Source organism: Triticum dicoccoides, chromosome 6A (assembly GCF_002162155.2).
Source record: "Triticum dicoccoides isolate Atlit2015 ecotype Zavitan chromosome 6A, WEW_v2.0, whole genome shotgun sequence".
Lineage (NCBI taxonomy): Eukaryota > Viridiplantae > Streptophyta > Magnoliopsida > Poales > Poaceae > Triticum > Triticum dicoccoides.
This window is the reverse complement of record NC_041390.1, coordinates 141,632,734-141,648,546: the sequence shown is the minus strand read 5'-3', so window position 1 is coordinate 141,648,546 and position 15,813 is coordinate 141,632,734. Positions and strand designations below refer to the sequence as shown.

Genomic DNA, 15,813 nt, shown 5'->3' with positions numbered 1-15,813 from the left:
GCCCGCACCATAACCCGCCCTAACCCTAAAGCCAACAGGGGAGGGGGAGACAACAACGAAAGGGAGAGCAGGATGGGGAGAGTTACCATCCGGGGGAGCCATAGATCGCCGGAGAATCGAGATCCGCCCTGGGCCGCCGCCGCTCCTGATCTCCAGGCACCAACAAGCCGGTCGCCCTGCCTCCTCGCACCGAAATGACACCCCCGTGCGGTTGCAGCAAAAACTGGAGAAAGAATAACCCGTGCGCGTTTAAAAAACATGGGTCTGGTAACACGTGGCGCAGACATCGTCCTTGGATCAAAAAAGATCCAACGCACGGAGCGCGACCGGCGCAACGGTTCGGCCGGCGCCCCGGCCACAAACACTTCCGGTAAAAGATTCATGGTAAACTTTCTCGGTGGAGGGTTCGTGTGCAGGGATGAACAGGTCAGAACGTACACACGCGTTCAACGCCTTAATTAATAAAAACATTTGAGAAAGTCAAAATATTATTATCCTCTAAGCCAGCTAACCCTATGATTAAGGGCTGCTAGGTGCACCATACGTGCTAGGTAATGAGTGGGATCGAGACATGTATGTTTCCAGCTCCTGGTTAGGTCGCTGTGCCATTTTTTCAATGTGTAGACAAGACAGACACGAAAGGCTGGCGAACATGTCTTATTAGTTATCAGGTGACAAACTATACCCCGTTTTTCTTTCTTTTGTGGCTACAAAGCTGCATCTTGTCAATGTGAGTATATTACTCTTACCCGATGGTCACAAGAATCTGTATTTTGCCGAAACTGATCATTGCGGAACCAAAGGCAAATATCCACTTCGGTTCGAGCTCATTTAATATCGGTGAACAGTAAAATAAAAAAAATACTAATTTTTTCAGAAAATACTAAAAAAATTACATGAAAGATTTTTAGTGCGTGAGGTTCGTACCAAATTTTAACTCGTTTGAACATCTGAACTGCTCTCAGCAAAAATAACAAAATCGGTCCCGAACAATGCGAAACTGTAAACTTTTTCACATACTTTAATTTTGCTTTTTTTGCTGAGAGCTGCTCATATGTCCAAATAAGCTGAAATTTTGCCTGGGCATCACACAGTAAAACATCTTCCATGCAAAAAATGATTTTTAAATTTTTTTTCTAGTATTTATTTTGATTTTACTGTTCATACGCAGGAGCATATGAGCTCGGGAGCCATTTAGGGCATGTACAATGGTGTTATCTTAGGAGTGACACGTAGGATAAATGATGAGGTGGAGAAGAGAGAACTCATAAGAAAAGGCTTGTCTTCTCTTATTTAATATGAGACAATAGATGATCTCTTAGTACAATATGTCTCACCACATTTTTAGAAATTGCTACTTATTGAAGATAAGGCTAAGAGATGATCCATTGCAGACATTTTTCTTTGTCATCTCTAAATTATATGCAAAACTTAAGATAAAATTATCTTATCAACCATTGTACATGCCCTTAGCCGCTCTCCCCTCAAAGGAACCCATCTTGTCGTCAGAGCCAACATAGAATCTCTCTCTCTCTCTCAAAAAAGAGCTAACATGGACGCATAGTCTGCTGCTCCGTAGTGAGCCACACTGGATATATAGCAAGACACTCGTCGTGCGTGTACATCTTTCCATTGTGTCATCCGAAGAAAAACTGGACGATGCCGTCTAGCGGATATGTCACTCGGGACCTCCACCCAACAACCCCCGGAAAGCAACGGGTAGTCGGGTTCGCATGGCACGCCACCGTACGCTGCGTGCGCACCTGGACCATGCCCAGCAAGTAAGCAAGAATGCGCTGCGCACCGCCGCCACTCCACGCTGCCCTGCCCACTGCGGCCACTCCACACGAGCCAGCGCTCGCCATCTTCCCTACCTGCTGCCTGCCGACCGGAGCGGCGCTCGCCTTTCCCTGCACGCTGGACCGCCGGCCCACTCACCCATCGAGGATCGGACGGCCCCGTGGCGTCAGCGTGGCGTCGCTCGCTCCACCACCCCGCTCGGCACCACTCGTTTGTGTGTTTTTCTTTTTAGGGGATTTGTGTTTTTTTTTTTCAGAATCCCCACTCGTTTGTGTTGGACCGGCCGGTGGTAGGTGGAACCGATGGCCCGTCGCCTCGCGGCCGTCGGAGCGCTCCGGTCCCGTCGGGCCCGATCCAGACCTTTGCGAGGTAGACGGGTAGTAGTGGTGGCGTGCGAGAGCATTATACAACGAGGGAACTGCGCGCCCTGTCAGATGATATATACTCTTAGCATTGTTTGACTGCTACAAGTTCATTTTCCTCGTAGAGGTTCCTTCTAGTACTATCGTGGGACGATAATGTATATTGACGGCGCGCACCATGCGACCTACTAGTGGTGTGCAGAAATATTCGCCACTATGCGCAGCCACTCAGGGTCAAGCACAAGCTGCCCTGGATTGACGTTACAGTGTTAGATCGTACTTCATTCGTTCCAAATTACTCGTCGCAGAAATGAATGTATGTTAGATACATCTATTTCCGCAATGAGTAATTTGGAATGAAGGGAGTAGTAGTACTAGTTGTAATCTGCCGATTCCAATCGTAAAGATGGCAAGGATGCGGTTTGTTAAGCACACTGCTTCGTGGTGGTCCTTTCTGTTTGTGCTTTTAGAATTGAGTTTTCGAGGAATTCCGATGCAGAAAAATAAGAATCAAGTTTTTTTACGGCAAAAAGGAATCAGGTTTTTGCCACTATGCGCGGCCACTCAGGTCAAAGCACAAGCTGCCCTGGATTGACTTTACAGTGTTAGATCGTAGTACTAGTTGTGATCTGCCGTTTCCAATTGTAAAGATGGCAAGGATGCGGTTGTTAAAGTATGGTTAATAATACACCCAACGGTCGGTTATAAGAAGTTGTCATGTCATTTACATCTAACCTCTTAGCCTATATACAATAGTAAGTTTTAAATATGTATTAGTTTATCAATTGTTGGCCTACCTTACATTCTCACAAAGCGTCTTGGGTTTCGTGTTGCAGCTGGCTACTAACTAAGAACCCATTTCTCTTCTCTCTCCTCCAACTAAGCAAGTCTCGCTACAGTCTTCTTGACATTTTTATTAGTTAAGAAGAGAAACATATCGAGCGAAAGCCGACACAAACTACTAATCACACACACACACACAAGAAATCGAAGAAAACAACATCAAAATTGCACAATGGCATCATCGTCATCACTTCTCTCGAACAAGCAATTCCGATTTCAGCGCAAGATGTACATTTTACATCACAATTTTATAAGATAAAATGTTCATTCATTATGTGTGCTCGTATTTTCCACCTTTTATCTTTATTTCCTCTGCATATACAAATTTGCACTGGAAAGAGACCAAAATCCTGCTACAACTGCAAAATTGGAGAAGACATGCGAAGAAGGTCATATTTAGAGTAAAGAAAAAAAATCCAACAAATATATATGAATAAAATGAGTTGGGAGCCAGAGGGGCACCTAAGGGGAAGGGTTGGCTCACATGGCACCCTCCTTAGCTTGTGTCGGGCACACCTTGCACTCCTCCAACTTTCTCATTGATGGAGGCATTTTCGTCTTCAAGAACACCATATTCATCTACAACACCACCCATCGACATCAACATCCATGTGTAATTGGTGTAGAATGGTTATTGTGATCACGTTCCCATGTTAATAGATGTTTAGCAGACGATGCTTTGTATTTATTTGGTGGTGAAGATTCATACTTCTAGATTGCAATCCATATTATATGCCATTGATCATTATTATGATGATGGATGATGGCTAATTCATGTAACGTTCTTCGGGTCATCAAAGAAAGCTTATTGTGAAGGCTCATATGATACTTTTTTTTCAATAGAGATTGATGTGTTGATTATATGTTGTGATGTAATTTTATAGTGGTGATGCATGAACATCAAGTGCAGGTCACTTCACCTTCATGGACCTAGAGGGGAGTAGTATGCTATAATGAATGTACGAGGGGAGGGGCAGAGTGATAGAAGTGACAGAACACCATTTCAAAGTTTAGAGTCATATCATCAGGATGTAATAGTACCTTAGATCTTAAAGTTGCGGTTAGACTTTGTCTTAATTATTTCCAATAGATAATAGGATTGTCCATAGTGAGTACAAACATAAGTATATGTGATAAATGGTTTTTCAATATATAGTCTTAGACTCTATCAACATGCTGATAGTCGAGCAATAACAATCAATGAAACAATTATAAAACTTAACGACTAGTTAATTTTCATGCCGTACTTGAGAACGATCTAGTCCACAAATGATTGCCCTTAGCGCTATCAAGGATCATGCTACTTGTTGCAATCTTTTACTTTTCATATTTCAATACTTGCAGCCATCAAAATCAATCAAACACACATTTATCACTTAGATTCAGTTTTTACAATGAGTCATAACCATGTTTAATGCACCAATTTCTCTTGCTACTCATTGAGTTTGACACTAAAAAAATCCACAAGACGTTCCCTACGTTTATGGGTGTCAACCATCAACAAAACCCACACCACAAAGGCTTCGAGAAGCGACGTACAACTCCGAGCCAATCCTATAACCCACGATGTATACCACAAACTGTCGCTTTTGATCATTAATAAAGCTTGGGTTACCCCTAAAAAAAAACTCCGAGTCAAGCAAACAATCACGTCTGGAAGCATGGCTGCTCTGGATCCACGAACGACACATGTCGGAAAACTATGCAAACGTTCACAACATGAAGGATCATCGAGCTAGGCTACCCAACTCATGTCAATGTTGCCGCACAGACACACCGTCTCTGCGCAGCTCTGACTCTCGATAAGTTAGGCATAGATGCAATAGGAGTATGAGGGATGTCCTTTTTGGCTTTGGGGAGCATACGCTCCTGGCTGAACAGCGAATCCAAAACACATACTAGTAAATAAAATTTAAAATTCTATTTTTAAATTCTCATGTTAGTGTAACAAGCGTGCTTGATAAGTTTCGTGCAAAACGGAACATCAGCGCTTCATCGGTGAAAATAAAACAAAATTAAGTCTAACATTTGTTGTTCGACTTTTTTTCATAGGTTAAGGTGATTAGAGCAACTCCAACGCACGACTCCAAACAGACGCCTGTTTCGTCCGGATTTCGTTCGTTTAGGGCGGAAAAACGCACACGCCCTTCCGCTTGTGATTGCGCGGTCGTCGGTGCACCCAACGGGCCCGCCGCATCCCAAACCGTGTTTTTGGACTTTGATTTTGGCCAAAAAAACAAAATAAAGGTTGCAAATAATATAAAAACATAGACATAAATAATTAAACGTCCACAGTACCCAAGTTCAACACAGTTCTTAATTAAATTAAAATTTAAAAGATATAAAATAAACTAGATAAGGCCTGTCGCCGGTGAGGCCGCCGCCGTCTTCAGGAGCCACCATCCTACTCGTCGTCATCGCCGGCGAGGTCGATGTATGGAGGTGGCTGCCAAAGGTGGGATGGTGGCCCTTGCCAGACCAGAGGCACCTGCGAAGCCTGCACCACCTCCTCCTGTGGCTCCTGCTCCAGCTCTAGTGACCGCGGCAGTGTGGTTGACCATGGGCCGACACCCACCGAGTCGGCCATCTCCGGCGCCGTGCACGACCAGCTCCACCGCTGGCCCACTAGACACGGGTTCCACGGGGCAATGGGCGGCTCCTCCATCACCTCCTCCCGCACCTCCTCCTTGGCAGCCATGTCCAGCTCCGAGATGGCCACGTCACCGGCCACAAAAGAGGCCAACTGGGTTTCCAAGCCCTCCCATTGGCGCTCATCGTGGGTGTTCATGGAGTCCTCCATGGCACGCCTCATGAGCTCGGCCTCCTCCTCCTCGGTCATGGAAGGTGGCGGTGGCGGGGACGGGAACGGAGATGGTGTCGGCGTGATGCCTCGCACACGCCTACGACCGCGCGTTTGGGGCAGGCTGTCAGCACGAGCAGGACGTGGGCGGCGCAAGCTCGGAGGACGACCGACAAAAAAGAATTGCCGCCACAGGTCGTGCTCGCCATGGAGCCACGTATCCCACATCGGCGAATCAATGGCATACCTACGGTCAAGGTTTTCAGAATCGTGATTCTGAATCGGATCGGAGCTCCGATGGCGGGATCGCAAATCGTAGAATCTTCACTATCAGGATCGTAAAAGCGTAGATTCTATGAACCAAAATCGTAGAATCCGAGGGGTTAGTTTGGATCGTAAAGTCGTAGAATCGTACAACAGAATCGCGATTCTGACAACCTTGCCTGCGGTCGTAGAGCAGATCCGATGGCAGGCGGGCACGGCCGCTCACCGACACTGGTGGGGTTGGCACACGATCCGCGAAGAAATGCCAGTTGTTGGGGAGGTGGACATTTCTCCACGAGAGTGGCGTCGCCGTCTCCGAGTAGCACCGACAGATGTCGGCGGAGACGTACGGCCTGTTGCGCTGCAGGGCCGCCAGCGACGTGATGCCAACGCGGGCGGTGCAGGCGGCGCGAACCTGGTGGAGCGGCGACGACCAGAGGAGGAGCCGGCCTAATGGTCGTGCTTCCCCTTGCTCATCCAATGCCAGACCATGGCGCCGGCGGGGAAGTGGGATGCGACGACGGCGGCTAGGGTTTGCTAGCTCGTGTCGGGGATCGAGGAGGCATGCCGGGTAGGAAGTGTAAGCTATGGATTGGCCGGTCGACGACTTTCACATTAAGAAGGACCACGATCCACCTACTAGGGGCTGACAGCCAGGGCCCGCCGCGCGTGCGCATTCATTTTGAACGGTGGAGGTAGGTGGACAGCCGCCACGCGTTGATAACCCATAAGTATAGGGGATCACAACAGTTTTCGAGGGTAAAGTATTCAACCCAAATTTATTGATTCGACAGAAGGGGAGTCGAAGAATACTCTCAATATTAGCAGCTGAGTTGTCAATTCAACCACATCTGGAAACTTAATATCTGCAGCAAAGTATTTAGTAGCAAAGTAATATGATAATAGTGATAACGGTAACAAAAGGTAACGGTAGTAAAAGTAATATTTTTGGTATTTTGTAGTGATGATAGCAATAGCAACGGGAAAGTAAATAAGCGAAGAACAATATGTGGAAAGCTCGTAGGCAATGGATCGGTGATGGAGAATTATGCCGGATGCGGTTCATCATGTAACATTCATAACCTAGGGTGACACAGAACTAGCTCCAGTTCGTCAATGTAATGTAGACATGTATTCCGAATATAGTCATACGTGCTTATGGAAAAGAACTTGCATGACATCTTTTGTCCTACCGTCCCGTGGCAGCGGGGTCCTTACAGAAACTAAGGGATATTAAGGCCTCCTTTTAATAAAGAACCGGAACAAAGAATTAACACATAGTGAATACACAAACTCCTCAAACTACGGTCATCACCGGTAAGTATCCCGACTATTGTCACTTCGGGGTTAACGGATCATAACACATAATAGGTGACTATAGACTTGCAAGATAGGATCAAGAACACTCATATATTGATGAAAACATAATAGGTTTAGATCTGAAATCATGGCACTCGGGCCCTACTGACAAGCATTAAGCATAGCAAAGTCATAGCAACATCAATCTCAGAACATAGTGGACACTAGGGATCAAACTCTAACAAAACTAACTCGATTACATGATAGATCCCATCAAACCCATCACCGTCCAGCAAGCCTACGATGGAATTAATCACGCACGGCGGTGAGGATCATGAAATTGGTGATGGAGGATGGTTGATGGTGACGGATTCCCCTCTCCGGAGCCCCGAACGGACTCCAGATCAACCCTCCAGAGAGGTTTTAGGGCTTGGCGGCGGCTCCGTATCGTAAAACGCGATGATTTCTTCTCTTTGATTTTTCTCTCCCCAAAACTCAATATATGGAGTTGGAGTCGGAGTTGGAGAGGCAACAGGGGGCCCACAAGGTAGGGGGCGCGCCCTAGGGGGCAGGCGCGCCCCCACCCTCATGAGCAGGTGGTGGGCCCCCCTGGCCTTCATCTTTTGCAGGTATTTTTTCTTATTTTCTGAAAAGTGTCTCCGTGAAGTTTCAGGTCATTCCGAGAACGTTTGCTCCTACACATAAATAACACCATGGTAATTCTGCTGAAAACAGCGTTAGTCCAGGTTAGTTCCATTCAAATCATACAAGTTAGAGTCCAAAATAAGGGCAAAAGTGTTTGAGAAAGTAGATACGTTGGAGACGTATCACACGTCCCTGAGGCGGATGAGGAGCAAGCGCGTGCCTATCCGTTCGGCACCCGTGTGGATGCAAACCAGACGCATGTTTTTGCCAGAAATGAGACGGGCCAGACTCCGAACAAGCAAAAATGCGGATGCGGCCGCATGTTGGACCATGTCGTCTGTCCATTTAAGCCCAAACGGATAGACCCATATTTTATGGGGTCGTTCATTGGAGTTGCCCTTAAGCTTTCCCTCAAAAATTGATAGGGTCTTGCATGTAGCATTTTTTTAGGGTCTTGCATGTAGCATTTGGGTGTGCAATGAACACATATATTGTTTTTCAGTTTTTGCTGACTCAAAAAGAAACATTTTTGAACCGCAGGAGCATATGCTCCAGGAGCCGAATTGGATTTCCGGTGCCGTCTGTCTCCCAGTACTCACCGCGTATGTCTTTTTTTTTTTTTTTGCCAAAATTCCCAATTGCGCGTATTCATGCTCCACCAGAATCTTCTGTATTATCTCAGCTCGATCGGGGCGTGCTAGATGTGCAATAACGTCGGTATTGCCATGCGGATCGGATCGGATCGGATAGGATGAGTGGGCACAAGCCAGACAAAGTAGTAATGCATACACCACCATAGATCATACAACCAACAAATCATCGATGGCAAGAAAGTTATACAACAACGCTCCTTTTCAAAAGCCGCATTTTCTTCTACAAATACAACTATAGCCCCCCTCCATCCAAACTCCCAGGTAAAAAACGAGCGAGCAGAAACCGCTGCGTGAAAGGCGAAACATGCCTGTCAAACGGAACCATCGCCCGAACCCGAACCCACCCCAGTTCACCAAACTTCAACCCCGAAAGACCAGCAAGGTTCAGCATGAAAGTTCGACCTCTTGTATTGCCGTGTTAAAATGCAGCCGTGACACATGTGCCTGGGCAGGTTTGGGCCTTGGACTTTTTCCGCGGCTTGAAAGGCAAACGACCACTCATCAGTCATCACCAACCCCGGCGCACGAAAGCAAGCCCGACCAGACCAATGCGTGGAGCAGCATTCCGGCTGCCCGAGCACAAGCAGTCGCCGATAATGGATGCGGTAGGTAAACGATGGCACAGTCAACGAACCCCAGCCGCTCTCTCTCACCCACCAACCCTGCCCAAGCCCGCTGCCATCCCGGCCCCACGCGTCATCCTCCGCCGACCCCACCCACCAACTCCCCAACTCACCCCCGTATATTAAACCCGCCATCTTCCCTTCCTCCGTTCTTCTTCAGGAGATCAAGCGAGCGCGCGCCCGCACACGCACACAACGCAGCCATCTCCTCCTACGCCAACTAATTTAACCAGCTTCGTAGGTTTATCATCTTCCGTTTGCCGGTCGATCGCCGTCGAGGTAGCACGACGATCGTTGAAATGGGGTCCGTGCCGGAGGAGTCGGTCGCGGCGGAGGTGGTGTTCCGGTCGAGGCTGCCGGACATCGAGATCCCCAACGAGCAGACGCTGCAGAGCTACTGCTTCGCCAAGATGGCCGAGGTGGGGTCCCGCCCCTGCATCATCGACGGCCAGACGGGCGCCTCCTACACCTACGCCGAGGTGGAGTCGCTCTCCCGGAAGGCGGCGGCGGGGCTCCGGCGGATGGGCGTCGGCAAGGGCGACGTGGTCATGAACCTGCTCCGCAACTGCCCCGAGTTCGCCTTCTCCTTCCTCGGCGCCGCGCGCCTGGGCGCCGCCACCACCACCGCCAACCCCTTCTACACCCCGCACGAGATCCACCGGCAGGCGGACGCGGCCGGCGCCATGCTGATCGTCACCGAGGCCTGCGCCGTGGACAAGGTGCTGGAGTACGCGGCCGGCAAGGGCCTGCCCGTGGTCACCGTCGACGGGGCGCGCGACGGGTGCGTGGACTTCGCCGAGCTGATCGCCGGCGAGGAGCTGCCGCGGGACGAGGAGGCCGGGATCCACCCCGACGACGTCGTCGCGCTGCCCTACTCCTCCGGCACCACCGGGCTGCCCAAGGGCGTCATGCTCACGCACCGCAGCCTCATCACCAGCGTCGCCCAGCAGGTACGCACGCACGCACGCATGCCATTCCTCTGCTCCGAGCTCTGCCTCCGTTCCGATCATTCGCCATGTCCTCCGGGTCAACGGAGCTCTCGGCCTGCGACAATTCCGCTCCTGCCGGCGCCGAGCCAGCGTAGCTGCTGCTGAGCTGCTCCTCACTCGCGGCAGAGCACGACAGGTGGGCCCGCGTTGTATACGCGTATACCCCTCGGATCCACATGTCGGTGCCACTAAGGATACTATTTCCCTCCGCGTGGTCAGAGCTCTGGGTGCCAATCAAGCTGGCCGGCCGGCTCATAAATCCGGGCGTTTAAATTATTTTATTAATTGTACAGTAACTATTATTGGCATCTCGTGCTGTATGCTTTATTCAGGCTCGTAATAGTATAAAATCCGCCCACTGGTAGTAATATTATACGGTTCCCTGCACGCGGGGCCCACTGGGCCAGGTGCATGCCTGACCCACGCGCCAAGATTCGTGCTGACACGATGCGTTTGGCGCCAAAGTCAGAGGTTTCGAACTAGTAGAACTTTTTTTTTCTTGTTCTGATGATGAAATGGTGGTGGTGGTTTTCAGGTGGACGGAGAGAACCCGAACCTGTACTTCAGCAAGGAGGACGTGCTGCTGTGCCTGCTGCCGCTGTTCCACATCTACTCGCTCAACTCGGTGCTGCTGGCGGGGCTGCGGGCCGGGTCGGCGATGGTGATCATGCGCAAGTTCGACATCGGCGCGCTGGTGGAGCTGGTGCGCGCGCACGGCATCACCATCGCGCCCTTCGTGCCGCCCATCGTGGTGGAGATCGCCAAGAGCCCCCAGGTGACCGCCGGCGATCTCGCCTCCATCCGCATGGTCATGTCCGGCGCCGCGCCCATGGGCAAGGACCTCCAGGACGCCTTCATGGCCAAGATCCCCAACGCCGTGCTCGGCCAGGTCGGTCCAGTCGCTTGATGATCATGTTGCTTCTGTCTGTCTGCCCGTCGATGGCAATGAATGCCGGTGGCTGACACGGGCGGGTGCGTTTGGTTTCAGGGGTACGGGATGACGGAGGCCGGGCCGGTGCTGGCCATGTGCCTGGCGTTCGCCAAGGAGCCGTTCAAGGTCAAGTCCGGGTCGTGCGGCACGGTGGTGCGCAACGCGGGGCTCAAGATCGTCGACCCCGACACCGGCGCCTCCCTCGGCCGCAACCAGCCCGGCGAGATCTGCATCCGCGGCGAGCAGATCATGAAAGGTACCACCAACTCTACGTACTTTCTTGGCTTGGCGTTGTGAACCACCCCACACTTGGCGGCCGGGCGTGCGTGCGTTCGGGTTGGCATGTCCGCCTTTTGGTTTGCGTGTTTGGCGCGTTGGCGGCAGCTACCGGCGATGTGGACAACAAACTTGCTACTCCCGCTACAGCACATAGGTTGCAACTACTACTACCAATCTTGGTTGGTCCATGCCGACCGGCCGATCGATCGATTCGGCCGAACGACCACCACCAAAACCTTTTGTTTCCCCCAACCCGGATGGGGACTTGGACGAGCAACCCAACCAAGGCCGCGCCTGGTTCTCACCTGAGAGCCGAAACAGCTGACACAGCAGTAGTTCTAATAAGTTTGAAGAAAAATATACGTTTGCCCGTTCTGTGTGAAGTGTCCTCATCACAACTTCAAACCCTTTCACCACACACAAAAAATGACAAACATAAAAGAAGTTGATCTGATCCGTACCCCTACTAGTTAGGCACTTTAAGGTGGTGGAGACTTCGCGGAAGTTGCTGTCCATTGGCTTGGTCCGAGGTCTATTCTGAATTCCCAATGACTGTTGCAGCGAGGATTTCCCGTCAGTTCCACTCCACGTTTTTTTTGAGGTTCCACTCCACGTTCTTGGGTTAGCAGCCGCAGGCGCAGGCGCGTGGTGGTTGGCACGGCATGCTCAACTGCTGCAACCTTGGCAGACCAGTAGTAATACTATATCGTTAGCCAACGAATGAATGAATAAAACAGCGACGCACGTTGCTAACGACCTGCAAATCATACATTCCCTCCATGTTGTCTTCGCACAGCGCACCGTCGCCCTCCATGGCGCGATCAATTCCAGAATCCAAGTTGCACATGGCCAAAGATGCGACCCCCACACACCCGGATAAAAAATAAAACAAAAATAGAGATGCAACGTACCCCACACATGGGCAAGTTGGTAGGAGTACTACTCCCTCCGTTCCTAAATATAAGTCTTTGTAGAAATTCCATTAAGTGGACTACATACGGAGCAAATCGGATGAATCTACACTTAAAATGCATTTATATACATCCGTATGTGATTCATAGTGAAATCTCTACAAAGACTTATATTTAGGAACGGAGGGAGTACTAGGCAAAGCCAAAATTTGGTGGAGGAACAAGAGGAAGGATGCTGTTAGGTACCGGCAGGCTGTGCGCCTAGGACAGGGACATCAACCGCTGAGGCTGCACAAGCATCTTGGAAGAACCCATCACTAGTAGTATTACTTTATCAAGTTGACAAAAATACATAGTGCTGTACTGTACTAGTATATCCCTGAACTCAGGATTCAATACACTGCCATGACCATGACACTGGCATAGAAATGAAGTACCTTGAGATGTTGCCAGTCTACCAGGATTTTGTTAGGTCTGCGCAGCTGAACGACCCATCGGTTGGTACTTAGCGTGCAAAAGTGGAGATCACGTCAGATCCTCATGATCAGGAGACTGACCAACTCATGCCGTGATTCCCGCCAAAAAAAAGTGATTCATCTACAACTATCTGTTAAGTTCAACCACTAATGAACCAAACCAAAGGGGAAAAAAGCTATAGCCGTGCTCACAATGATTAGCATGGACGCCCAAAAGGTGCCTAGAGTAACAAAGGTAACCTAAGTTTAGCATTGATACATCTCATTGGAACAAAGGAATAAGCCACGATTACATTGGTGTTGTTAGGTGCCGCTAGTGAGTGTTTGGTGGCCCATCATGTGACCAAGAAAAGCCCCGGTTGGGTGACCAACTCCAGCTTGTAGGAGAACTAACCTGGTATCACTGGCCAATTCCAGCAGACATTTTCCATGAAAGAGCCATGTCTGATAGTTGCACATGAATCACTTCCGAGAACCTTTTCTCTACTGAACCCATGTGAGGTCTCGTTTTCAGACAGATTGTATCCATGCTGCAGCAAGCAGCATCAAACGGGAACTGCCATGTGCTTCACGAGGTTCACTAGCTGAAGCCATCGCGTGAATGCGCCTTTTGAATGTTTGAGTGCGCTTGAATGATGGCAGCAGAGATGAACACCACCTGAGATGTGCAGCGGCACCATTGCCATCATGGTGTGTGCGCCTCTGCAGATGCAGTTTGGGCCGGTCAGCCAACGTTGCTGCTTTCATGTGCAAACTGCAGTTGCGTTATGGTGGCTTCTGTGACGCTGTCCTGCCTTTCCGGACGGAATCTTGTAGTCCTTCCTAACAATATGGAACGATTACCTTTGCTTGCACAACCACTTCTTGAAAATTCTTGATACGCACTGTATTTTAATTTTTAGAAAGTATTCTTCAAATTCTCTGAACTAACATGCGCCCGGCGTGGAATTCTGCAGGTTACCTTAACGACCCAGAGTCCACCAAGAACACCATCGACAAGGATGGATGGCTGCACACCGGAGACATCGGCCTCGTCGACGACGACGACGAGATCTTCATCGTCGACAGGCTCAAGGAGATCATCAAGTACAAGGGCTTCCAGGTGGCGCCGGCGGAGCTCGAGGCCCTCCTCATCACGCACCCGGAGATCAAGGACGCCGCCGTCGTATCGTAAGTCATAGCTTTCTCTTCCTTTTCATTTTCAGTTGCACAGTTCGTTGCCGCAACTGTACTTTAAAACAAAATTCTCCTGCTGTCTGTTTTCTTTAACAAGAAGGCTCACTTTCCCCATGATTATGTTCTTTCAGACTGAAGGACGATCTTGCTGGCGAAGTCCCGGTCGCCTTCGTGATGCGGATCGAAGGCTCCGAAATCACCGAGGATGACATCAAGAAATTCGTCGCAAAGGAGGTAAATAGTGCCATCTTTCCCAAGTTTCCATGTAGTCAAAGTGTCAAACACATTGTACCGAAACTTCAGAACAAGTCAACTAGAACTATATGATATACATATCAGTTACTAATCATCATGTTCAGCTTAGTCAAATATTTGGATTTGCCCATGAACAACTGCTACTTAGGAACCAGATTTTTTGTGGATGGAGAATTAGAACTCGTGACTAAGATGCATTACACGCTGCAACAGGTTGTTTTCTACAAGAGGATCCACAAGGTGTTCTTCACCGACTCCATCCCCAAGAACCCTTCCGGCAAGATCCTGAGGAAGGATTTGAGAGCCAGGCTCGCCGCCGGCATCCCCAGCTAGGGGCTGCGGCCGTCGTCCGCTTCTCAGGCACTCAGCCAGCCAGCAGGGTGCTGTTATAGATCATGTAATATTGTTTGATCTCCATGAAATGGTCGGAGGAGGTTGAGTTTGTTGGTTCTTCCTGCTTGTGTAATGTTGATAAAAATGAAATGATATATGTAGATGCGTTGTTGTTGACCACAAGAACAAGGCTGGCTTCCAAAGGGTACAATGTATACTTCTTTTCCATCAGAGAATATCTTGTCCGAATCATATCATCCATTTTTTCTTTCATTATGTTTCGTCTCCTATACATGAATTCGGTACGAATCCGACATGAGTTGAAACATTTTTTTTCTTGAGATTCATGCTTCATGAGAATGTAGGTTTGCTACAGTGGAGCACGCGTGCCAAAGGAATAATTTTCCTTATATAACAGAAAAAAATAGAAAGGAAAACGAATAGCTGAGTGACTATGTCTAAGACGTTTTAAAAATAGTTATTTGTTAGTTAACTACTCACCTATATACCTATAATACCACTGTTAGGAAATATGCAACTTATATTTCCAGGAGGCCATAGGCCAATATATATACATGTACAGGTGTGGAATATATGCAGGAAACCCCTTATACAATAGGGTAAATATGAAAGGTTACATGGCTATATATATATACTCTAACACCCCCCTCAAACTCATGGTGGATTAACAACACTGAGTTTGGAGAGATAGAAGCCATGCTGCGCTCTAGTCTGGGCCTTCGTTAGAAAATCCGCCAACTGTAACTCGGAAGGCACATACTGAAGAGCAATAACCTGATCCTGCACACCAGCGCGCACATGGAAAGCATCAACACCAATATGCTTGGTGAGTTCATGCTTCACAGGACCGCGCGCAATGCTAATAGCACCTGTACTGTCAGACAAGAGCAGAGTAGGTGTAGTAACAGAAACACCAAAATCCTAAAGTAACCACCGTAACCAAGTCACCTCTCCTGTCAAAGAGTCATAGCTCGTAACTCAGCCTCTGCACTCGAACGGGAAACTGCAGTCTATTTCTTCGTCTTCCAGGCAATGAGAGAACCACCAAGAAAAACACAGTAAGCAGAAAGTGAACGGCGATCAGAGGGATCACTAGCCCACGTGAATCCGAATAGGCCTGAAGCTGTAGAGAACTGGAGCGAGAAAAGAATAG

At 49.0% G+C, this 15,813-nt stretch overlaps 1 protein-coding gene across 1 annotated transcript; it reads left to right on the top strand.

Annotated features, from left to right (window-relative positions):
* The first annotated feature begins 9,440 nt into the window (after positions 1 to 9,440).
* Positions 9,441 to 14,912, top strand: LOC119316312 (probable 4-coumarate--CoA ligase 3). Its single transcript, XM_037590621.1, has 6 exons — positions 9,441 to 10,239; positions 10,814 to 11,167; positions 11,267 to 11,465; positions 13,832 to 14,045; positions 14,183 to 14,285; positions 14,520 to 14,912. The coding sequence occupies exons 1-6, from the start codon at positions 9,589 to 9,591 to the stop codon at positions 14,637 to 14,639; spliced, it is 1,641 nt and encodes a 546-aa protein (XP_037446518.1). The 5' UTR covers positions 9,441 to 9,588; the 3' UTR covers positions 14,640 to 14,912.
* Positions 14,913 to 15,813: the final 901 nt, after the last annotated feature.